This window comes from Heteronotia binoei, chromosome 7, assembly GCF_032191835.1.
Source record: "Heteronotia binoei isolate CCM8104 ecotype False Entrance Well chromosome 7, APGP_CSIRO_Hbin_v1, whole genome shotgun sequence".
Classification (NCBI taxonomy): Eukaryota; Metazoa; Chordata; class Lepidosauria; order Squamata; family Gekkonidae; genus Heteronotia; species Heteronotia binoei.
Window position 1 is genome coordinate 106,842,448 of NC_083229.1, and position 26,746 is coordinate 106,869,193.

Here is a 26,746-nt window from a genome sequence, read left to right on the forward strand (position 1 = left end):
CTCTGAGCCACAGAATGAGTACCACCGATCACAGTGATTCTGAGGACTGAGAGCGAGCTTTTTTCCAGATTTGTTACTTGATGTTTGTATTTTGTACATTTTTATTAAATAACTCAGTAATGTTGGCCGGTACATATTTTGCATATAAACTGGAATGAAAGGATGTGTATCTGGAAGTAAAGTCTGCTTCCCTGACCCAGACAGCCCGTTCCTGGCAGATCTTGGAAAAGAAGCAGGGTCGGTCCTGGCAAGTATTTGGATGGAAGACCTCCAAGGAATACCAGGGGTTGTGACGCAGAGGCAGACAATGGCAAACCATCTCTAAATGTCTCTTGCTTGGAAAACCCTAAGGATTCGCTATAAATCAGCTGTGACTTGAAAGCACACATCCGATTATAAACAGAAAACACGTTCTCTTCCACTAAGCTAGAGCTCAGTTTTTAGTGCTCCCTGTTCATGAATTTTGCTGGCAAAAGCAGCTACCTGCACTATTCACAAATTATGTTGCTAAATATAGGATTTTCATCTTACTGCATAACACGATACCACTGACTTGTCTGAACTGTAATAAGTCATTTTCTGAATTAAAATTTGCCACACCACAATCTTTACTGGATCAGAATTTGGCCTAATCTGCGGCAAAGAGTCTGGGCACAGAGGACGTAAATCTTAAACCTGCTAGCCAGTCACATTTTGGGAGAAAGCGATCAAATAATCCCTTCGTGTAGAAATAAGGGCGTTACAAGTACGTTTCATTGGTAAAATATTGGATGGCGCGACTGCGGGCTCTACGCTGCAGGCTGAGCCTTAAGATGGTGCAAAAAACGTGGAAGACAATTCTTTCCCTCATTCGACTAATGATCGTGGCATAGCCTTCATTGGAACCGAGGATTTTGGGATTCCTATTATGTTCTAGTTCAGAATTTTGCATTCTTACTGCAAAACACGCAACATTCTTCGGTCTTCATCGTTCCTAACCGTTCGCCGAGGCCACGCTGCATCCCAAGAGCGTCAGTCCTTTCCCCCTGCCTTAAACTTCGCCTTGCGCCTTGCACCTCCCACCCGTCCTCCCCTCAACTTGACACCACACGCCTCTTCCTCGGCTCCCCGTGGGAGCCCTCGCTCCTACCCGCCCGAACATTCCCCTCACCCTCCTCACGTTGTTATTCCGCGCTTGCGCGTTGCTTAATCCTCGCCCGGAGGAGCTGGAGCTCGCGCACGGCCCTGAGGAGAACTTTTCCCCCAATGGCGCCTGTAAACCGTTGACTCTCTTCCTCCTCCCGCCCCCGCGAGGGCCGAAGCCGCTCGGCTTTCCCCGGCCTTTTCCGACGGCCCCCTGTCTGCCCGAGCCTGGAATCTCAGCAGGAATTGAGCAGTTTAGACGAGGCACAAACCGCCGGAAGATGGCGGTTGGGCTGGGGAGGAGGCGGCGGCAAGAGCCGCCCCGGGGCTGGGGAAGCGGGCAACGGGGCTCGCGGTGTAGGCGAGGCTGAGGAAGGGAAGGGCCGCCGTCTCCCTCAGCCGCCGCCTCCTGCTTGCGGCAGCCTGTTGGAATCTCCGTCGACTCCCGTCTTCTTCCACCAGCCCGAGATGGACCCGGGCGCTGGGCTTTCTCTGCGAGGCAGCAGCGCGGTTGAGGGAGAGACCTCGAGAGCGCTCGTCGGTGGGGCTCCTGCTGCTGCTGCGGTCCCGAAGTGCTGCTGACTGGAGCCCGCCGCTTCCCAAGGGAGGAGGGCTGGCTGGGTGGCTCCCCTTCCTCCTCCTCTCCTCCACCCCCGTGCTGTCTGCTGGAGGAGGGCACTCTCTCGTTCGCTGCTGGGCACCCCGCGCTGCCGTCTCCGGGGAAGATGTCGGATACCAAGGTGAAAGTGGCCGTCAGAGTCCGGCCCATGAACAAGAGAGGTAAAAGAAATGCAAAATTTTAAAATTGCGTGCTGCAGCACCCCCCCCCCCCTCCCAGCAGCCGTTTTCTTAGGCTGACCCCGTCTCAACCCCTTCTTAGACACACCTTTTACCCTCCCTCCCTCTTCCTCCTCTTTTTTTCCTCTCAGCAGTGAACTGTTTGCAAAGTAGTCGGGGATGGGAGAGAGCCTGGACCAATTTCACACTAGACCTTTAATCCTAGTTTAATTCTGTCCCCAAACTTGCATTCTGCACTAGAATCATAGAAACCAACTCTGTGACTCTATGATTCTATGGTTTTAGGGTAGAATGTCAGCTTGGGGACAGCTAAACCAAGATGAAAAGTCTAGTGTGAAATACTGAAAGGGTCGTAGGGCTCTTGAAAACTTTTTTTTTTTGGTTGGCATTTAAAAAAAAAAAAGAACAACAAGAACGCCTTCTGTTCCTGAACAGTGAAACATTCAGGAACAATTGGGCGTGAATCATGAAACGAGTGTCTCTGATTTAGCTCTTAAGAATCTGGAGGTTTCCAATGGAGGGCAGACTCTCCCTTTTCTAATTTCAGAGAGGGTAGTTGTGGTGGTCTGCAAGCAGAGCCATTAGATGCAAGTCTGTTAGCACCTTTAGACCTCCAACTAGGTTTTCGAGGTATGAGCTTTCCAGGGTCAAAGTTCCTTTCCCTTGGTATCTGATGAAGACAGCATTGACTCTCCAAAGTCTCTATAGTCCGAAAAACTTGTTGGTCTCTTAAGGTGCGACTTAATCTGTTTCGTTTTCTAATATGATTGATGTGGAGTTCAGACTAAATGCAGCCAGAAAGCTACCCGTTAACAAGTCGTTTTCTCGCTTGGTGGGTAGGGAAGGTTCTTCACCATGTCTCTTTGGATGGGTTCTCCTTAGATAACCTCCCAGCCTGTGGCTCTCCCCTTTTGCTTTGCCCCATGGAAGAAACTGGCAATATAAGATTAATATTCAAGATCAGAAGGGTTCAGTCACTCCTTGAAGTTCAGTGTTCAGATGGCTTCTTTAACCCATCAGTCACAATAATGGTGATTAAAGAAATAGTGAGAGCTGTTCCTTCCCAACTTTTTCCATGAACAGTTTTGTGTGCAGTGTGGTTTTATAATTTGCATTGTGAATCAAGGATTTAGTGGTAGTTTATTCTGAATTAATTCAGCCAGAATTCAGAGGTATGATCACACATGTATGGCGTGCAATCCTTGCAGTTATACTGAGCTCAGTTCTGAAAGATGCTTATGTATTCCCCCTGCTTCAGAAACATTTGTTTCACAAACAGTGGGGGATGTCTGATAATACGTATATATCCAATTTTTGGCTGTCTGTATTTTAGAGAGCAACAGCCATATTACTTGCAATGCTCCTAGCAGCAAATGGGAATTGTTTTCTAGACACAAGAAGAAACAAACAAACAAACAAAGTAAAGTGCTGTTGGATAGGAGTGAAATGTAAGGGAATTTCCTGAAGTTCTCTGTTCTGTTGCATTATATTCCAGAGCTGGACTTGAATACCAAATGCATTGTGGAGATGGAAGGGAATCAAACAGTGCTACATCCTCCGCCTTCAAACAAGCAGGGAGAAAACAGGTATAAAAGGACAAATCAAAAATCTATGTTGTCAATCTGCATATGTAGAAATGATTGCTTTTTGTTAAGGAAGCAACTGCAGTTTCTGTAATGTGGCTCAACTGTTGGGGGGAAAGTTCCAGGACTTGATCCTTATCTCATTCACAGGAGTGTAAATGAAGAATATTGACAATTAAGTCAGTGAGTCTGCAATAGTCGACTGAAGATGCAGGCATATTTTTATAAAATGCTAAATTAGAACATGTGAAATTAGAGCTTTTTATTGTTTGGATAGTGTTACCCTGTAAGTGAATCATAGCATTGTTGATCATGTGGCATTCAGTCATGATTTTTGAGGGGGGAAATACTCTTGGTTTTTAGGTGGTTTGGAGGCTGTCAGAGCTGTTTACTTAATTCTCATATGTGTGCCAATCATATTAGTATATCTTTTTGATTTTTTATTCTGAGTTAATCTAATTACTAGATAGTAGAAATAAGAGTTACTAGAAATAATTTAACTAACTGACATTCATTTGTAGGGCCCTAAAAAACCTCCTTGGAAACAATCCAAAATACCAATGTGCTGGATTATAAAAATAGATTCTGTCTTTCTTTCCTGAGGCTGTGCAGAAGAGATGTAGAAGGAAAAGTTATATTTGTGTCTAAGTTTTGTTACTGGTTTGTTGTAAGCACTTGTTTTCTATGACTTTGTTCTGTGAAGAAGTGAGCAGTGACTCATGAGAGATCATACCCTGCCACAAATTTTGTTAGTGCTACTGGACTCTTGTTCTTTTCTGCTGTGTTTGGTATAAGATGGGTTCCAGATAAGAGTGCTTTGTGCTAGAAAATACTGTTTCACAAAGAACAGCACAAATTCCAAACTATTCTATCAAAAAGTGCTTTTTTAAAAAAAAGAACAGAATTGATTACCAGGGAGGGAAGGAGAATGGCAGAATGTCTTGGTAATGTACAAGGTGATTTGGAGGGCTTTTCCTGTGCTACTCAGATTCCATTATTTCAATGACATCTGTGAATTTTATCATCTGAAGGTAGTGTTTGGTTTAAGGACTGAAAAGTGTGAAAGAACATGTCTAATGCATTTTCTGTGTCACTTTGAACAAGTGAGACACAATCCTATGTTCCTGTTGTCAGAACAGGATGGAATGTTTGCTGTGACAATGTAAAAAACTTTGCACTAGGATCCCAGATTGTCCATTTGTATGCTCAGAATTATCATTCTAATAAATACAGTAGATTTGTGAAGTTTTAATATAAGTTTTTTATATTATGCAAGGAAGGAGAAATTGCAAAATTATCTCAAAATATTTGGTTCTATAGTCAAAGAGGTGCTTTAAAACACTCAAGGTATGAATATAGATGTTGAACATAAGTAAAGTCCTCCTGGTGCATGCGCACAGTTTGTTGAACTAAAGTTGTAATCAGATTTGACTTTTTTTTTCTTCCTGAACTTGGCCCTAGCCCTGTTCTGAGCTGGGGAAGAAGAGAGCCAAGCTTTGTGTTTGAGGGTGGCAGGCAGGATAAAAATGTAATAACTACAAAGTACAGAGTCCGTTTTAGACTAGTAGAATATAACATAGTGGGCTGCAGAATTAGGTACTGGTTTTGGCTACACAAGTAGTGCAGCACGTTCTATTACAAAGTTGCTTCCAAGCTAGTCAGTTAATAGAATTTTTGATTTAAATGCAATCACAGTTGAATAACTTATACAGATGACATTCTGTGAGTTTGCTTCTTTGCTTGACAGAGCCCATTGCTTATACAGGTGGCTTTATTGCCATGAACTAGGTTATATCCCTGAAAGTCTCCTTTTATCGCTTATTTGATGGGGTTTTTTAAATTCCATTTAGTTGTAAGGGACCCCCAGGATCATCTAGTCCAACCTCCTGCACAATGTAGGAAATTCAGAAATATCTTCCCCCCAACACTCCCAGTGACACCTGCTCCACACCCAGAAGAGGGCAAAAAAACCCCTCCAGAATCCCTGGTAGAACTGGCCAGGAGAAAAATTGCTCCAAAATGGTGAACAGCATTTCCCTGGGCATGTAAGAAAGGACCATGAGAACTAAGCACTTCTGTCTTCCTTCTCATGATCTGCTTAAGTTCACAGAATCAGCATTGCTGTCAGATGGCCATTTAGCCTCTGTTTAAAAACCTCCAAAAAAGGAGACCCCGCAACCTACTGAGGAACCACTCTGTCAGGAAGTTCTTCCTGATGTTTAGCAGGAAACTCTTTTGATTTAACTTCAACCCGCTGATTCTGGTCCAACCTTCTGGGGCAACAGAAAACAACTCTGCACCATCCTCCATATGACAGCCCTTCAGGTACTTGAAGATGGAGATCATATCACCTCTCAGTCATCTCCTCTCCAGGATAACCATACCCAGCTCTTTCAGCCTTTCCTCACAGGATGTGGTCTCCAGGCCTCTCACCATCTTTGTTGCCCTCCTCTGGACATGTTCCAGCTTGTCTATATCCTTCTTAACAATACTCTAGATGAGGTCTAACCAGAGCAGATCAAATTGTGTGATGTGGGCACTATACTTCTTTTGATAGAACCTAAAATCACATTTGCCTTTTTAGTTACCGCATCACATTGCTGACTTATGTTCAGTGTATGGTTCACTAAGATCCCTAGATCCTTTTCACACATTCTACTGCTGAGACAAGTCTCCCCCATCCTATAATTATGCATTTGATTTTTTTTCCTATGTAAATGCAGAACTTTATATTTTTCCCTGTTAAAATCCATTTTACTTGTTTTAGCCCAGTTTCCCAGCCTGTCAAAATCATCCTGTATCCTGATTGGGTTTTCTGCTGTCTTTGCTACCCTCCCAATTTAGTATCATCTGCATCCAGTTAGTATCATGGATGCTTGATGTATCATATTTGATCAGACAGAATCCATTGTGATGATATTCTGGTTCTCCGCCTTTGTGTGTACAGCTATTACAGAATCTCTGTGAATCAGTTTGTCATGGAAACAAAGTTGCTCAAAAACTTGATGGCTGTAACCACATTCTCTAACAGTGAATTGAAGAGACTTGTTATATTTTATTTGATAATCTGCCTTGTAAAAATTAAAGTATTTTGTTATTTAAAGGCCAACTGGGTTTTTTAAAAACTCAGTTTTCAGAGGGAGATAAGTAAAGACATAGGGCTGGACCCAGACTAATGATTCTGTTAATGCAAGGCTTTTCATCTGTGGTGCCCAATTTTCCCATCTCTCCCCCACCCCCACTTCCTACAGCAGCCCAACATATCCTTCTAAATCCTATTCTTGCGGGTCCAAGCCACTATAGTGTGCTGTCTTTTGGGGGGGGGGGGAAACTGGGAGATATCAAGGAAAAGATTGCAATCCATATAAATTTTAAAGTTCCAAGATTCTCTGCTAATGTTTATACTTTAAAAAACCCCATAATATTTCTCCATTTTTTCCTTAAATCAAGGCAGATGATAGAGGCAAAAGTGTGATGGTTGATGTGGTTTGTGGTTTTATTTATTTCTGTTCCAAGCTTTGCAGTTAGAAGGAAGAGGTTATAGCTCTCTGGGGAATTGGTGTTTGTTCCAAAAGCGTCAACTGAAACTTATCTCCACAGAGTGTCAAGTGAAATGAGACAGCTACTGACTGTCTTGTATCTGCAGGAATTATCAGCCAGAAAGGCTGTGCTGTGCAGGCGCTCTAATATCACCTGCCTAAGGTAGCGGATAGAATAACAGCTGATAGTAGTCTTTCACTTTGTGGGAAAGTGTAAGAAAATAAATCTGATTTTGACCTCTCTTAAATTGCTGTTAAGTTATTGTTCAGTTTTGAAGTGCTAGCTTTGAATTGGCTGGTGTTTTCTCTTTTAATGGGAGAAAAAGCCTTTTCTGAGCTCCAGCATCATTTTAGTATCACTGTGACCTAGATACTATTCCTCTGGAGTAGCAATTTCAAACTGTCCGTAATTATAATAGTAGAATTCAGATTATAGATCTATGATAGATTGAAGTAGAAGGAATATGCACATATTTGTGCTCATGAGACTTTAGATTCCATATGCGCTTCTTAATAAGTTTGTAAATATCAGTGCTTGACTTCCAGATGATCTCTTCTTATAGAAGACCTAGAGGAACTCCTGCTGTGTTATAGAATGAATAATGTCTGTTTCAATAAGGCATATTAAAAGTTAGAGCAACTTCTTTAAGTATAGAATCTGCAAGTTCTTGATGTGCACATACTTTGTTTTTGATTATTTCTATGCAAGTAAACATTTGATCATACAGAACTTGATACACTAAAGATATTGTTATATTTAATATTAAGCTAGTTTGCCCCCATGTGGATGACAAAAAACAGCAAAGTAAAGATCACCCATGGACATGGATATCTATTTACATGGAGAACTTCCCTGGTATGCAGAAAAGTACGATTTTGTAAATGGCCTGATCAGAACAACATTGGTTCTAGAAGGGATGGAATGCTGAGAGTGACTGATTGTTGGGGCAGGGGTGGAATGGGCAGCTCAGGTTCCTTAAAGGGGAGATTTTGGAGTGGTGGAATTTCCAGGTAACTCCCCATGATGCCCTTCAGGATTCTAGCCTGTCACCATATCTTATAGTGAAATAGTTGGCCACAGTTATGATAACACCACCATGAAAGCTGAGCCACTCACAGATAGTACTTGGGGCTTTCCAAGTAGGCAGACTAATGTAACTTTGTAAGTTGACCAAAATGAACAAGACTGTTCTCGCCTCCATCCCCTGATAAAAGCTAAATAGGTTGCTGGAGCACAGACTGTTGACAGTTGATGAGTGTAAGTTAAAGGAAACAATCGGAGCTTCTCTGGGAGCTTCAAGAGGCCTGGGGGTTAAGATTTTGGTGTGGGATTTCCAAATTCTCTCCCCCCCCCCCGAATTCTGTGTAGGCCCTTCACTTTTTATCATAGAAATATTGTTAAATAAGATTGCTTAACAAGCAAACATTCATTTCTCCAATGCAATGTGTAAAATGTTGTAGTTTGTGAGAGATTAGCATAATTTTTAAATATAGTTGGCTTCTAAGGATATTGAAGGTATCATAATGCTTTTTTTACCTGATTGTTATCCTTGTAGCTTGGAGAGATCATTAGTTTAATTTTAAACTGTTTAGTTTTCTTGTTTAATCAGTTAGACAATGTAATTTATATACGAGTGTAACTATTACTTTAGTATATTAAAGCATGTATTGAAATTTATAGCGTTAGTATCTGTTGCTTATACCTCTGGTATTAGTTGCTTATCAGACCCAGTGTATAAACATTTATAATGAACCATCCCTGTTCACACAGTTACAGTGCAGTCTTCATTGCTGGTGGCTTTGGACCTGTTGTGGTTTGTGTATGTATAAAGTTCTTTATGAAGAAGGGGGATTGAATAGGCTTTTAGACAAGAAAGGATTCTAATAATGTGACCTTAATGTTCCTAGTGCAAGTGATGTACAAAGTAACTCAGCCTTTTAGAAGGTTTTCCTGATGTGCTCAGTAGGCAGATATCTAGAAGTGAAAAGTAGTTCCGTGAACAGTTATGATGACTATCTCATCTCTTCTGTGATTTAATATTTCAGTTGTTATTGATCATTAACATTACAATAGTAGTATTTTATTAAGATTCTTTATAGTAAGCTCCCTTGAATACTCAGGAAAGGAGAAACATGGGAAATATAGACAAATTGGGTTTGTTAGACTATTTTGAACTAGCTGTTGGTTAATACGCGATCCTGTCATAGTTCAGTGTTGGCAAGGTTGTAATGGTGAGTACAGGCTTTGCCAGATATATTACAACCATATGTATGTAAGGATCTGATTGAATTGGAGGAGGGGGAGAAGAACCAGAGAAGCTTGAAAAGCAATGTTCCAGGATAGAGGTCATTAATCACTGCCCTTTTCTGATATGCCCTTCAATATCTCTATTTCTTTGCCACTCTGGGGTTGATACTCAATCAGGTTAGTGGAACTTACTAGTAGGCAATGTGAGGGGCAGAGCTTGGTCTACCACTCAGCCCCTTGTTCTAAGCATTCTATGGCAATAGACTATAAATCTAATTTATTTGCCTACCATACTATTAGTGCAGTCGTAAGCAAGACTTTTTATGTTCTTTTATATCTGGGTTTAAAACTATCTTGTAAATAATTGTGTTTTAAGTAAATGGTATGATGTCCACTGAAACTTTTGTCTGGCTAGGAGTTGCTTACAATTAATGTTAAGAAAAGTGTCATAAAATAATTTCTACATTTTACCATTGTCTGGCTCATTTGTTCTTGAACAGAGACAAAATTAATTCCAGATTAAAAAATATGTGGGCCGTTAAAATCTTTGATACCTGAACTTAAAGTTGATTGGATTAAGAATATAGCACATGTGGTTGGGAAGTGATCAAATTATTTATAATGTATACATGCACAAAGTAACAGCGAAATAATGCCTAAAATGAAAAATAAAATAAAATGAGATGTATAAGTAACACTTCCTTGCAAAATCTCCATCATTTTATTGGTATGAGTAGTTTGGATAGGCATCTTTTTGTTGCCTTTTATTGCACAAAGCAAGTATATTGGTACAATATAACTGAGAGGGATGGATCCAAAGGAAACTTTTTGCTTGAAAAAAAGAAAGTTGGTTTTCATTGGGTCTACCCACATTGCAGATACACCCACATCATCACTGTTCACCCCTCATACTGTTCTTTAGAATTACTGGGGGGGAGGGGGTTGAGGGAAAAATCATGAGAAAAAAATAAATCTGTTTTTTCCCCAAAGCTATTTTTCAGTTCTTCTGATAGAATAATTGAGAAACTTTGGGGAGCCCTGGAAAAATTTTTCTTCTCTTTGAAATAAATGAAGTTTTTTTAAGGCTTGGTTTTACCTAAATTGTATACGGTAGACTCAAAATCAGACTTTTTTTTGCATTCTCATTGGATTAATTGCTATGCCTTGAGATCACTATTGTAGTACAGAATACACAGTCATTTACTTCGTTAACCCATAATTATGTGCTAAAATTTGGTGTTCCAGAAAATGAGATAACTAGCAGCTAAAGAGGCTTGCAGGGCTCACATGTTGTTGCAAAAACACAATAAAGGCTTTTCATTATCCTGGAATTCTTAACTATAGTTCTAAAAATTGATTAACACAATTTCAAAATTATGAACAAAAAATAAATCCTAAACAATATATTTTAATGTTAAGTTTTCAACAGTTCATCTGTTATTCTTTTAACATGTCATAACAGCAGCCAAGACTGACTTGGATCCAGGTGGATTGTACAGTATTTTAAAAAAAATAATTATTCTACATATACAGAAATAATAAAAGGCAGCTATTGCAGTCAAACACCAAGAAAGGGCAGCTGCTTCTGTAGATGAATGTTGGAAGGGGGAATGTGAAGTGCTGACAGAAAAGGCTAGAAAGCTAGTTTTGATCCCTTTTTCCCCACTTCACTGTAGCTGGGCTTGCCAACAGGCCTGGAGAAATATATCTTGTCCCTTTAATAGAGCCTTAATGTGTGCTAATGGCATCTGAAGATTTTAATGGAATGAATACCACCAGGTAAATAGTTTGTTTAATCCTCTGTTTAACAGGTCAAGACATTTTTCTCCAGGTGTCCTGATAGAGTTGTGAGAACCAGGATTTTCCCCCCTGTGTCCACTGCTCCATTTTTCCCTCCAGTGTAAACATAGGGAATCTAGGAGCACTGGAAAAAAATTCCTGTGAACTATTCCCTTTCTGAATGGAAGAAATGCTTCATATGATAAAGTTTTTCTTATTCAAATTCATTCCTTAATTTTTCCAAAAAAAGGAACATTTTGGGGAGCACTAAAAAACCCCCATGAAATATTTTCCTTTAAAAAAAACCTAGTCAAATGCTTTTTAAGACAAGGCTTTACTCACTACAAATGTATAGCTTGAAAAAAATATCTAAGGACTAAGGAAAAAATATCTAAGAACAGTTTTTCCAGTGGAAAATTCCATAACTGTGCTAAATAGTTCAGTTGTATATGCTATGAATAATGCATTTTATGTTGTTAGATCAGTAAAAATAAGTTTAGGTTTGATAGGAATGTAAATATTCCTTATATTCAGTTTTTCCCAGGGTTTTTCTGGAAGACCCTGAGGAAAAACCTGTCCTTTCACCTTGGCATCAAAATTTCTGGAAATTTTACTACGCTACCTGTTGACAACACTAACTGCAGCCCAAAACTTGTGTGGCTGTTTAAAGACTTCAAAAGTCCGCTTTCCCAGGATTGGAAATGACTTCTGTGGGAGGGAAAATTGGGGAAAGTTTCTTAATTATCAGTGCTTTCTACTGATAAGTCACTGCATACTGTTCACTATCCATAATAATTTACATCAATCTGCATGAACAGATGTTACGTATAAAAATCTGTCAACAGGGATTATCAGGAGAAAATGTCAGCTATGGATTTGAAATTTATACAGATGGTAATGTTAGGAAAAGATGAAGGTGGCAGAAAAGAGGAAGACCCAATATGAGACAGGTTGACTCAGTCAAGGAAGCAACAGCCCTCATTTACCACATTTTAAATACAAGTCACCCTTTCCCATATTATACCAGTCAACCATTTCGCAAGAGGGGTGGAAGAAAAGTTTGAAAAAATAAGTAAATTCCATACATCCAAATTTAACTTCATATTTCTTTGTCCTAGTGATTAAAGATGTTTGAATGATAATGTGAGCATTGTGGTAGCATGTTTGCACAGTAAATCCAGGTGGGTAGCCATGTTGGTCTGAAGCAATAGAACAAAGTTGGAGTCCAGTAGCACCTTTAAGACCAACAAAGTTTTATTGAAAATTGTAAGCTTTCATGTGCATGCACGCTTTGTCAGACAGTGAAATGGGGTATAGTTAACAGTGCTACATTTAGCTTGTGGGTTGTGGTTAAGCATGCAACGTAGTACAAAGTTAGAATTCAGTGGGAAAATAGTGAAATTAACAAATTGAAAGACTAACAAGTTTGCTCTGGATAGTATTAGTTGTTGGCAAAACAGCAAAGGCAATAAACATGAATTGGAGAATGATGGTGAGAATCCATCACAAGGCAGTACATGTGGAGTCTGTTAATTGAGAACATCTTTTTCTCAGAGGTATTTCTGTCCACCTAATTTACTACTTAGCATGTAGCATAGCACTGTAAATATAATTCCAGTTTGCCAATATAAAAAAGAGTACATTAGAATACAGTGGAAGATAGGTTTAGCATATATAAGGAGAGAAACAATCAACATCCCTTATTCCAGTTTGTCAGTACAAGAAAGACATTATTCTGTTACATCCAAGAAGTCTGCCGTGTTGGTCTGTACTGGATTCCTCATCTGATGAAGTGTGCTTAGAGAGCACACGAAAGCTTACGTTCTGAATAAAACTAAGTTGGTCTTAAAGGTGCAACTTGACTCCTATTTTGTTCTGTTATTCTGTTACACTATTCTTAAAGAAATACATGGGAATAAAGTGGATAGATAGCTCTACTTGGTGAGAATGGGTTTAGCATATGTAATGAGATAAGAAACCAATATCCCTGCTCAGTCTTGGGGATGTGTTCCAAGTTTCATAATGATTTATAATTCAACAATTTCCCTTTCCATTCTGTTCTTGAAGTTCCTTTGCAGTAAAATAGCTACTCTGAGGTCACCTACTTACTGGAAGGTTGAAGTGTTCTCCTACAGGTTTCTCAGTTCTGTAATTTCTGATGTCAGATTTGTGTCCATTTAGCCTTTGGCATAAGGTTTGTCCTGTTTGCCCTATGTAGAGAATTGAGGGGCATTGTTGGCATTTAATGGCATATATAATGTTGGAAGATGAGCAAGTGAATGAGTCTGAGATGGTGTAGTTAATGCTGTTACATCCAGTGATTGTGTTGTCTGGGCGTATGTGGCAGCAAAGTTGGTGTTCAGTTTATTGCAAGCCCTCGTACTAGTGTCCATGCTCAAATGAGATGTTGTATTGTTGTGGGTCAGGAGTTGTTTGACATTGGGTGGCTGTCTGTGTGCAAGAAAATATTTGCCCCCCAGTACTTTTGAAAGAGAGCTGTCACTGTCCAGTAGAGGTTGTAAGTCGTCGATGATGTGTTGAACTGTTTTGAGTTGAGAGATGTGTGTTATGACTAGTGGTGTTCTGTTGTTTTCTTTTGGGGGCTTGTCTTGTAACAGGTTTTCCCTGGATATCCTTCTGGCTTTGTTAATCTGTTTCCTGACTTCATCAGGTGGGTACTTGAGTTCCAGGATATCCTTTCTGTCCTATATTTTACAAGTTTTTTCCCCCAAGGGATACAAAGTAGTGTTACTATCCTTTTATATTTTTCCAGCTCTAGAACTGAAGGGGTCTTTCTCTCTCAAAGGGATTGTATGTCCCTGGCTCTATTAGGAAAAGGAATTAATCCCTTACTGTCTGCTGTTTTCCTTGAAAATTAGAGATGGTTCTTATACTTTCGTTGTTGAATATACTAGCCGCATTGATAATTCTTCTGATAGGTTGTTTTGTTTTTTCTCTGCTAAAAATCAGGGAAAAAACTATTTCTTGAAAGCTGGTTTTTTTAAATTTTCTCAGTAGTAGTACATAGCTTCATACTTGTCTTATAGTTCCCCCATTGAGATTGTTTACTGAATTAATAGAGATTGTGTTTCCATGTGTAGAAGGAGTCAAGGCCAATAAGGAAATGTTTGCTGTGGCTGATAAGTTTTTCATATGTTCACTTAAGATCTGTTATTTTACAGGGTTGAGCTATGCCAACTTGATAATTTCAACATGTAGAGAAAATGTCATGAATAATTAATTTGCTGGGTTTGGGTTTGTTTGCTTTTTAAAAGAGTGAACTTTGGAGTAAAATTCTCCTACCATAGCATGTGGCATAGCAGATGTTTTTGGAATAATCTAGTTCAAGGGACTACCAAGGGCAATTTTACACAAATCTTATGGGAATAGTGTTAATAAATTTAAATCAGTCATATATTTCTAATATGTATATTTCAGAATTCTTCTCAACTGACTGGTTGACTTATGTCTTCCTATCACTTTTATATTTTTTAAAATGTCAATATGGAACAAGTGGGGATATACTTTAATTGATGGTGGGTATGGGTTGCAGGCGCTTTGTCCCTTTTCTCTACTTCCCATTAGAATCATTGCAGTGCTCATTCTGGTAGGAGACTTGTTGGGGAAAGGGGAGCAGAGGGATGGATCAGTTTCCTTCTCTTTCCACTTCTACAACTAAAGGCTGAAAATAAAAAGTGCCTTATGTCAACCATACTTTCCACTAGCTATCTCAGTATTGCTGTGTAGTAGAAGGAACCATCATTTGCTGGTACTGCTTGGCTTCAGGAGGTTCTAACCACTACTACTTTTCATGGCATGAAGGTCACCAGGCAACATCCCCTTAAGCCTCTCAAAGGGGCAGGACAGTTTTTTCTCAAGGGGAGAGGCACTAGGACCAAAAAATTGGCAACCCTATGCTAGAAAACAAACACTGCTTCTGCCTCAGAAATCACACCCTATTCCAAATCCCCCCTTTTTACGCACAACTGACTGCACAGCAAATGTTCCAGAATCCATCGTTCCTTGGCCCTACATACAATTCATATGTATACCTACCACAGGCTTTAGAAGTGGATATCCATATTACATACTCTATTCTATACCTCTGCATGGCTACCCTGGATATCTTGTCCCACACCATCCCATGCATATGAGAGTTAACAGAAGACCTTATTTTAATGGCCACCTACCCTTCCCTATGTTTTATCAAGTGACACAATTCAGGCACTACAACCCAGAGAAACAAAAGAAGACTAAAGAAACACAGTCAGATCTGAAGCAGTCTAAAAGCAAACTGAAAAAGCATCAGGATCACATGGAAACACAAGGCTGTGATTCTGGAAGTACAGCCTACACCTCTTTATATACTGGTAAAGAAGATGAAAGCCCCTTGGAAAAACAGGACAGGAATGTATTTTCTGCTGTTTCAAGAGAGAGATTTTACCAAGAGCTTTTCAGAGTCTGTACAATTCTGAAGCCTCCCTCCACCAGGGTATGCCTATAAGAAAGAAGAGGTCAAGATAGAATATGATAATAATGGTGCCCCTGCCATTCAGTTATGGAAGTCCTTCAAAGAAACAATTCCTCTATATGATGTGGCAGAAAAGTCAGCCCCAGAGAATGTAATGCAGGGATATGTTTGCCCTTGCTTCTTGTGAAGGAGTTATTTGTGGGCTCCTTGACCAAGGGGAGTTGGTGCCAATATTACTTACCCAGAGCAAAAGGCTCTTGAGGATATATAAGAGAAAGAGCCTCAACCTAAAGGAGAACTAGATGTAGAAAAACAAGGAACTGTGAGCCATAGGACAAGCTCTCCATCAGATGAAACCAAAGCAGTGCAGATGGCTGAACCAACTGGACCTGACTTGATAGCAGTGAAGCAAGAAACCGTGATGTCCCAAAAATCTTCTGGCTCAAAAAGGTCCAGTAGTTCAAAAACTCATCAAGAAGTGTCAGACCCAATTCAACAAAATGAACCACTTCTGTCTGGTAGAAAGAAAATGAATGATGCTGATTTCCTTGAGAAAGCAAAGAACTGTGAGCCATTGGACAAGATCTCCAGCAGATGAAATCAAAGCAGTGTGGATGGCTGAACCAACTGGACCTGACTTGATAGCAGTGAAGCAAGAAACTGTGATGTCCCAAAAATCTTCTGGCTCAAAAAGGTCCACTAGTTCAAAAACTCATCAAGAAGTGTCAAACCCAATTCAACAAAATGAACCACTTCTGTCTGGTAGAGAGAAAACAAATGATGCTGATTTCCTTGAGAAACTGCAGGAAAATAATGAGATGTTCCTTGAAAGGGAGGTATCCTCAATGAAGACAAGGATAACAGAGACAAGGTGGAAGGAGAGCAGCTTGGTGCTAGTGAGGGCAAGAATTGAAGAGCAGTTCAAGAATCAAGATTAAAGAGCTTTCTAGTCAAAGTAGAAAGTTGGGTACTCTGCCTTGGTCTTCCAGTAGAAAGAAGCTCTGTTCTCTTAAGAAAAAAAGCTTCTAAGAGTTTGAAGAATACTGGGTGAAAGAACCAGAGGATGAAGGAGAGGAGGAGAAGGAAGAATAGTACTTGATCCAAGGAGTTGCTCCCAATGGAACTTCAGCCCCTGCCAAATATGGTCTCTACTGACAGGATGGCCAGCAAGTATTTTGGAAGATACAAAAAATGCTGTTCCAACCCAGCTCTGTAGTTGGCCCGTTCAAGAAAAAAATAAAACTTTCTAGACCGGCTAACAAACTGAGGGACCAAGAAGAGGATTAAGATCTCTGTAGAGACTGCAACTTCTGTCTGAAGAAACCTTGAATGTGCATGAGCATAGAAGAAATCTACATATGTATTCAGGAAAACTACTGAGGGAAGACGGAAGAGTCTTCGCTGATGTCTACTGGCTAAAAAGGGGTGCTAAGCCCAAGTTTGCTAGCTTATTTCATAGTGGACTCTTCCATGGCCAAAAGCAGAGAGCCACAATGCATGCTGAGAAAGAAGGGGGTCCACAAGCCTCTGCACAAGTGCAGGGACACAAGAAATGATGGAGAAATAGAAGAACAATAGAAAAACTGAAAACCACCCACAATCACAAAGTACATGGAGTGATGAAAAGCTCTCTCTATAAAGAAAAATCTGAACTGTGAAAATGCTGAAGTTTCCTTGTTATCAGCCTGATGAGTTACAATTATCTTTTTGTAAGCAACTCAGCAAGATTTATGTTGCACTCTGAAGGCAAAGTTGCTGAGTACATGTTGAGAAATGAAATGTATTAAAGTTGGTGTTTATTGTGTTGTTTCAAATACTATTAAATTTTAAAATTGCACTAATCCTATTCCTTTCTCCAAGGAGAAGATCATCACAGGGTAATCTTAAGGTCAGAAAGGCATAGGTGGCCCACTTTCTCAACTGTTCGATTTATTCAGCTCCTTGTCTTAATGCATGCTTGTACGTATTGTGTTAACAAGGGGCAGTGTTGGGAGATTTTGGGATTGCTCAGCCACTTACTATTTTTGGTAAATGTAGAGAGTTTCTGTTATCTGCAGATTTGCCTTGATAAACCCCTTTTATCATGCAGTAAAATAGTATAATGCATACCTCAAACAGTGCAATACAGCTAGATCACTTAAAAAACAACAGAACAATGCAAAACAGTTTAATATATTTACTTCATTTATACCCCCATTTTCTCCTTGTTGGGTATCTAAAGTGGCTTACATCAGTCTCCCCTACTGAGCAAGGTTCTGTGGCAGAACCTGGGTGTTGTAGATTTTCATCCAACATGAAGCATTATGTTATGCTGGTGTATATGCATATAAGTAGTCCCATGGCGCAGAGTGGTAAAGTTGCAGTACTGCAGTCTGAACTCTCTGCTCACAACCTGAGTTTGATCCCGGTGGAAGCTGGGTTCAGGGAGCTGGCTCAAGGTTGACTCAGCCTTCCATTCGTCCGAGGTCAGTAAAATGAGTACCCAGTTTGCTGGGGGGAAAGTGTAGATGACTGGGGAAGGCAATGGCAAACTACCCCATAAAAAGTCTGCCATGAAAACGTCATGATGCAACGTCACCCCAGAGTCAGAAACAACTGGTGCTTGTGCAGGGGACACCTTTACATGCATACAAGGAACAAAAGTTATGAAAGCTTGCCTAAAATCAGATGTTAACTACAGCCTCAGGGTTACCATGGCATGGATCTACATAGCCAGATCATCTGGGATAAGGTAGGAAGTTATCCTCTGTACTTAATAAAGGTGGAAGAAAGCATTTTTTTGCAGCTGAATAACAATTGCTTCTATAGCAATAGTGCTGGATCCAGTGTGGCCCCTTGACTCAATGAGTCAGCAGAAACTTCAGCCCTTTGCAATGATCATCACCTTTGGCCTTGTCAGGCTTTGGTTTGAACATGTTTACTCTTAGCCGCTTCACCACAGCATCCAAGCACTTTGCACAGAGCTGCTACAACAGTAGCAGGGGGTCTGGACAAACAAATGGATGGTACACAAGCCCAAATCCATGAATGATGTCTCCCATGGATTTCATATAAAGATTAAACTGCATTAAGAATAAAACAATCTTGAGGATCTGGACAATACGCATCCCACACTCATGACAATTGATCTCTGACAACAAACCTGTCAGTCCAGTCCATAATGTAAGATTCAAATAAGTGCAAAGCAACAGCCTTTGGTACTCTTCTGCCTATAAACATCTAAGCAAGATGGCAAAAAGTAAGATTGTACAACAATTTGCAGTGCTCTATCAAACATAATTTGCAACTTTGCTCATAGAAAACTGAAGCATTTATATTTTTCAGTTCCATGAATATACCAAACAGTACAAATTTGTAGGTAGCAAAATAATAAATGAAGCATTTTGTGTTGCTAAAGCCTCATAATAAGTTTAAGTTTGATAGAAGGTAAGTATTACATACATTTTGAACAGCCAATATAAAAACGTTCTAAAAACGTTCTAAATGTAGGTGATGCTTAGCTCTTGATATTTCAGTCTTCACCAGAGAGTTATCCACTGAAACACTGATAGTGCTGTTAAGAATTTAGTTTGCTTCCAAGATGTCTGATGAAGCACAACAATTCTCCCCCACCCCTTGCTAGCACTGTAACACCTTCTCAGTAGCTTTTGTTTTGGGGGGGGGGGCACTTGGGCAAAAAAAAGATTGTCTGCTCCCCATTAAGGGTTAGCATTATTTCTGTTGGAAAGGGTTTTTAGTTTTGTCGTTGTAGTAATGCATTTATTTTTGTTTACTGCAGAATTTGTTTTCTATTCTTCAACGTTTCTTTTTTCCTGCATCTCAGATGGTGAAAGTTGTTACATGCGCTAAGATAGCATAAGGTGCAGAAGATTGCGGCTCTGTCTTTGCAGTGGGTATATTTTCAGTTTTGCTTTTAGAAAACCAAAGTGTTTAGTTCAATATATATGCTAAATTGTTCGGTTTTATATTCTATATTATAAATTATGCACTTATGTTAAAGCAGTAAAATTAGTTTACTCTTGATAGGAAAGTAAGTGCTGCATATCATGCAATTGTTCCCCCCATTTCAATATTTTTCTTTTGTTTTTCCCATGGTTTCATATTCATTCAGAAATATTTATTTCCAGCAATGTTTAAAATATGGTCATTAAAATACAGAACCCTGAAGGATGAAAAAATGAGTCTGGCTCCTAAATCTTTGTTGTTGTTTTTGTATTTTTGCATTTTTATCACGTGTGAGTGTGTTTGTGCACACCTGGAAGTCATGGCGACTTCTACTGACTGACCCCAACTGAGGGAATGGAGGATATTCAGAGAGGTAGCTGAATAAAGCTTGCCTCACTTCCTGACTGCTGGTATTCCAAGGAGGTCTCTTGTCCAGGTATTTGCCAGAGTTGGGCCTGCTTAGCTTCTGAGATTAGTCTTGCCTTAGCTATCCAAGTCGGGGCTGGCTCCTAAATCTTTGGTTTGGCTCCTGCAGTCAAAACTTGTCAAGGTCTGAAGTACTGTCTGAATTGTATGTGAATCTTTACAACATTTGTACTCAGACAGGTCTTAAAACCAATAGTGGAAAAACTGAATGAAACAATGGAAACAAATATAAAAGCATCAACATAGGAAATATTCACACATTCTTATTTAGCTACGTGCCGATCATGTGCACTACCGTTGAGATGTGGTCTTTCTCTTTCATAGTAATCTAGTTGTATTTACATGAGAATAGCCCCTGCAAAAGTTAATAATATCTGCCAAGGATAAGTTCCAATTCGTGTTCTGTTGTATTGTACAATCTAATATAAACATGTTTTAGAGGTAGCATTTGTTGTTCCTTTCCACTGTGAAGACACCTTGAGAGTCTAATTAATCTTGTTCATGTTCATTTAGTTTAAAAAATTTGCCTTGCTATTCTTCTCCCTGGGTTGTCTCACATCATTCTGTTTGGCAAAGCAAAATTCCTGGTAATTGTATCTATCCGGAGAAACTCATGAAGTGGTGTTTCCATGATCGCTCAGGAAACTGAGACTTTGTGGAAACTTGAGTCTTGGTGTGTGTGTGTGTATACATATGAGAATTCTTATCTGTGGAATGTCTGTGCTGTGACCGTAATGGCTTTCAGGTTACTATTTCTGGAAATATAATTAACAGCTGTTCCAGTGGTTCATTTGACTCTCTGAACTGCCTTAACTGAGAAATATTGTATGTTGAGGTGATATGAAATCTGTCTCCAATGCGTGTTCTGTGATGGTGGTTTTGCACATGCAACCGATTACTTAGTGCAGTTTTCCATCCTATTCCAGCTCTAGGCATGTGAAGTTAGGGCCAAAAGTAGACATAATGGGGGCACATGTTGGTTTGTTCAAAATAAAGCACTCAGGTGAGGGGAGCTAAATCCTTCCTTGGCACTCCATTGCTTTTGGTACATTTCTTCCAGCCTAGCCCTCTTCCTGTATTGGAACTGGGTTGGAAGTGTAATGCCAAAAGCACCAGAGTTGATTTGAAGGAGGGGCAGGGTTTGACACACATACCTCCTTGCCCACGCACTCAGTGGAAACAACACAACCTCCTGATTTAATGGGAATGAGTGGACTTGTCCTGCATGTGTGTAAATACAACTCTGATTCCTTGATTTATTGTGACTTCTCATGGATCTTTAGTTTGTATGAGTAAAACTAAGCACTTGGTAATCTTTGTCCTCACAACATCTTCTCTTTAGTGAAGGTGGCAAATAGTTTTTGCAACGCTAGCCTAATCTTACAGTGGAAAAATAGATCCAAGTGAGCAGCCGTGTTGGTCTGAAGCAGTAGAACAGAGCAGAAATTAAGTTGCCCCTTAAGACCAACCAACTTTTATGCAGAACGTAAGCTTTCATGCACTCTTTTAAGCACACTTCATCATATGAGGGGATCAGGTATTTTGAGCTGAAATACAGGCAGTCTGGCAAACTAACTGGTCGCATAAAACAGTGTGGCTAGGCCATTTGGTCTGTTAGTCATAAAAGGTAATAACGTTATCTGCCAAATGGTATTTTTGCAAATCTAGGTGAATCACAAAAGGACATGTATATCCAACTTGTAGTCCACCCAATCAATCTATACATATTAAACATCATTCTAGTCTGCCATTAGAAAACAAGAATACATAAAATGAAAATGGGTTGAGTATATGTAATGAGATAAATAGCCACTATCCCTTATTTGAGTATGTCAATATAAAACATTATCCTGATACACTGTTATAAAAGAGAAATACATTGGAATACTGTGGATGTATAGCTATACTCACTGCGAGTGGGTTTAGCACATATGTAATGAGATAAAAAACCAGTGTCCCTGTTCAGTCCTGGAGAGGTGTTTGTTCCAAGTTTCATAATAATTTGTAATTCAGCAATTTCTCCATTCTGTTCTTGAAGTTCCTTTGCAGTAAAACAGCTATCTTGAGGTCACCCATTGAATGCTTTGGAAGGTTCAGTGGGTGACCTCAAGGTAGCTGTTTTACAGCAAAGGAACTTCAAGAACAGAATGGAGAAAGAAATTGCTGAATTACAAATTATTATGAAACTTGGAACAAACACCTCTCCAGGACTGAACAGGGACATTGGTTTTTTATCTCATTACATATGTGCTAAACCCACTCTCAGTGAGTATAGTTATACATCCATAGTATTCCAATGTATTTCTCTTTTATAACAGTGTATCAGAATAATGTTTTATATTGACATACTCAAATAAGGGATATTGGCTATTTATCTCATGACATATACTCAACCCATTTTCATTTTATGTATTCTTGTTTTCCAATGACTAGAATGATGTTTAATATGTATAGATTGATGTAGATAAGTTGATTGGGTGGACTACAAGTTGGATATACATATCCTTTTGTGATTCACTTAGATTTGCAAAAACACCATTTGGCAGAGAATTTTATTACCTTTTATGGCTATCCAGACCAAATGGCCTAGCCACACTATTTTGTGTGACCATATGACCAGTTAATTTGCCATACTGCTTGTATTTCAGCTCACAATACCTGATCCCCTCATCTGATGAAGTGTGCTTAAGAGAGCGCACGAAAGCTTACGTTTTGAATAAAAATTAGTTGGTCTTAAAAGTGCAACTTAATTCCTGCTTTGTTCTATTACAGTGGAAAAGTAGAGGAAGAGTAGCTAGCCCAAAGTAACTTTTATAAATGTAGGGCAATTCTTTGTGCCCTTCCACAAGCATTCTGCCAACTTTACTTAGTTTGGAAAATGGCCTTGTTTTAGCTGATCTGGCCACATGGGTCACTTCTATGTTATTGTAATGCATTGTACATGGGTCTGCACTAAAGACAACTTGGAAACTCCTGTTGGTATAAAATGCCGTGTTCCTGCCACCATTGGGTGTTAAGTGAAATCAGCATATCACTCATTCTGTAGGCTCTTCACTGGTTACTGATCAGTTATCAGATTCAATTCAAGATACCTGTAGGACTACCCCTCTTGCTGTGTTCTGCCAAAGCCTTCTTATGGTGGCATCCTGCAAACCTGTAAAATTGTCAACTGCCAGTTCATGTGCATTCTCAATAGTGGCTTCCACATCGCATGGAATATTCAAAACAGAAATGCTCACGAGTGCATTCTTATAAACTATAACACAATGGAAATCAGCTCAGGAAATTGCTTCTATCAGGGCTAATATTATAACATATTCAAGCAGGGGTAGCCAATGGTAGCTCACCAGATGTTTTTTGCCTGCAACTCCCATCAGCCCCAGCCATTGGCCATGCTGGTTGGGGTTGATGGGAGTTGTAGGCAAAAAACAAATGGAGAGCTACCGTTGGCCACCCCTGGATTGCAGTGTTAGTACATAGCACTCCCCTTTGTTTGCAGTTGTTTTTGTCATATTTTGTAATCTGTCTTCAGTCTCAATGAGAAAAGCAGTTGATTATTAACTTATAAATTAAGTTAATAATGATGATGCACTGCTGGGCTGCTCCTGGATTCAAAGTGCTAACAGTCATTTGTAATGGCAATACAGTTTTGTACTTGGGAAAATGTAATACATTTCACAGATAATATATTCATATAAATTACAGTAATAGCCTAAATTCTACTGTTCTTCTGGTTTACAAATAGTATCAGGTGTTGTAGATATAGTTTAATATTATTTATGACAGTTTCCCTCCCTGTAACTCATAGTCCATAGCATGCTTACTTCTGTAACAAAAAGGTTACTTGCATGTGTATTGAGGAGCAGGACATATTTCCACAAAAAGTTGGGAAAGGCTTTGGAGAGTTAACCTTTGCCATACATGCTTGCTATGACACAAATGCACATAGCATGTTGCTGAATAAATTAGAGTCTGTAAAACATATATTACCATGTTGAAAGGAGTGTAGCATTTTTAGCCATTTACTTGGAAACAGTAACATAACCTGGATGAAATCTGAAAGATGAATCAACCCCACCTCTGCCATGTAATAGAATATGTAATAAAAATTGGGTCTTGATGGATGGTTGTGGTTTGAACAGGAGGTAGTAGGGAAATGAACATGTTCATATGTAAATAAAAAATACTGTGGACAAAATGATCTGGACTTATGTAAAGTTATTTCTTGAAAATTAACTTTCTTACAGACTATTGTAGTTTATTTCCATTTGAAGTTATAGTAAGATGGCTCTGAGATTGACAAGCAGCATCAGAAGACAAATATTTTTCATATGTACTGATGCAACCCATGAAAACTCTAAAAGAAAAGCTTTCTTTAATGGCACTTATTTAGTAAGACAAAATGAAAACCTTGAAATTAATAGTGTGTGAAAGAGTGGAGATTTACTGCTATTCTTGAACATTGTTCTGTTGTTGGAAATGTCTTCTATCAGTGGAAATTGCCATTGGATCCAAGCCATGCCATGCTGCCTTCAGCTTCTCAAAGGGAGGGTGGGATAAAAATGTGATAAAGAAATAAGCCCCTATTTAGTATGCTGTTAAAATACTCTAGTTATCACCCTTTAATTTGGATTTAGCTCAGATTACCTGTTTGCCAATTCTTGCTGGATGCTTTACTTACTGTCAGCAAACAATATGAATTGTTCCTAGAAAAAATACAGCCTCTGGTATCTTAGCCTATTAAATCCAACAATCTTTCTCAAAACTTGAATGAACAGTATTTTAATGGTTTCAAGTACTAACAATATATTCTTTCTTTTAAATCCCTTTTGCTTATGCTGATGTTATTATTACCGCTGTTGAATTCGCATCCTGCAGGAAACCTCCGAAGGTGAGTTTTTTAAAAGCTGTTTGTATATATAGTTTGTTGAAATGCAGATTATATTGTCTACAGTGATAAGATACCTAGAACGTCTTTTAAAAGGTGTTTGCATTCAGATAAAGCTAAACCTATTTGGAGAAAAGATTATGCATAAGAAGTTTTTGAAGTTACTGTACAAAAGTGTGACTTGTATGTGAAGTTAAGACTCCCTCTTTTTTTTGGTGTCACCTGTAGGAAGAAAAACTAGCCTTCCTTTCCAGTAAACTGGATAATGTGTTCCTGCTGTGTACTTACACAAATGTATGAGAGACTTATTATAATTCTGTCACTTCCAGTTTTTTGAGATGTGGAAGGTTTAGAGAAATTGTGCATCTGTACATGAGGCTTGCATGCTTTCTACAGGTGATAGCAAGCACATATGATCAAGACCCATGTCTGTGCCCCACCAGAAGAGTTTTCATCATAAATAGAATTGGGTTTGGATTTAGTAGGGTTTTTAAGATCAGCAGCCACTGAACGAGCTGTAGACTTGAATAACCAGCAGTTTTTGGCTACTTTTCCAAATGTTATTTGTCTAAAAACATGTATATCTTGTCCATGAAAAACGTTCTTAAGTTTAAAGTATACCTGTGTGAATAACAGTTTTACCTGCTATAAAGGATATGGGTTAACTCAAGGTAAGCAAGCGTGGGAAGGGAGTTCCATTATGAAGTGCCAGCAGATAGAGCTCTCTTAGCCTTCCTTCTTACCTCAGAAAGTGGAGAGGCCATGGTTTGGCCTACACTGAAGATCTTAACTTCCAGACAAGTTCATATGGGAGCAAGTGGTTCTTACTTTGAGCCTCTAAATGAAGAAGAAAATCTGGGCAGTCACTCTTACATTACTTACGAGATACATAAAATGTTAGATTAACGACCACAGTTCCTAGAATTCTGATACCAAGAGATGAATAATTTCATGTATTGCTTTTGTTCAAACGTGATTCAGAACACACTGTAGCAACATTGCTTATAAAAAGCACCACAAACATTGGTGGTACAATATTCTCTGGAGGGGGGGTTGCAAAGAGTGAGCCAGTCTTTCTTTTCCTACCAAACAGGCAGAAACTCATTTAATATTTCATCACTGACTGTAGAGCTGTTTACACATTCAGTTATCCAACTGCAATGGAAACAGAGGAAGGGAGATCCTGTCACCCTCATCTGCTTAGGAAGGGAGAACATGTATACCACTTTGAACACCTTTGAGAAAGGGTAGAATAAAAATACATTATTTTTCAAATAGTTGTAGTTCTGCAGGGCCTGTAAAATGGAGCTGTTCCACCAAGCTTTTGGTTAAAGCAGTGGACACTCAACTATCTTGCCTCCCTGCTGTAAACCACCCAGCCATCTGCCCATGTGGAGTCCTGATATTATATAAGTCTTACTGTGACTCCATCACCATCTGTTCCAGCTCATGGGGTTTTACTATAATGTTATTCATGCTTCACCATCTTTTAGCTGTTTTGAATTGTTTAATTGGTTTTAAGATCTATATGTCAATTGGTTTTAAGATCTATATGTTAACTGGTTTTTAATGTTTATTAATTTTTGTTGTTACCCTCCTTGAGCCCGCTTGTGGGGAGGGCAGGATATAAATCAAAATAAATAAATAATTAAGGGTAATTTTTGTCCACCTTGAAATGGCTTTGGATTTAATAATTAGAAGGAAGTTCATCATGCCAAGCAAAAGGCTTAGCCAGCAAAAAATGTTATCGCTTCTGTCCTTGCAACTGGGAAAAATGGAGACAGTTGAGTTAAAGATTGTTGTTTTCTGAAATGGTTTGTTTTCATTGGTCATTTAAGCAGAGCTATTTGGAGTCTTGTCCAGGTGATAAAAAAAACCTAACTGATTAATCAGCTGTCCTCTGTTTCAAGAGGTCTACATGTTGTTATACTGTGGAGCTCACGTGCC

The 26,746-nt window shown here is 39.2% G+C and overlaps 1 protein-coding gene across 1 annotated transcript in view; it reads left to right on the plus strand.

Annotated features, from left to right (window-relative positions):
* Positions 1–1,809: 1,809 nt before the first annotated feature.
* The window catches only part of KIF13A (kinesin family member 13A), a 116,758-nt gene continuing 91,821 nt past the window's right edge, over positions 1,810–26,746 (plus strand). Inside the window, exons 1-3 of the mRNA XM_060244177.1 lie at positions 1,810–1,902; positions 3,416–3,506; positions 24,790–24,802. Coding sequence (XP_060100160.1) covers positions 1,848–1,902; positions 3,416–3,506; positions 24,790–24,802 — 159 coding nt within the window. The 5' untranslated portion in view covers positions 1,810–1,847. The remainder of the gene's footprint in view (positions 1,903–3,415; positions 3,507–24,789; positions 24,803–26,746) is intronic.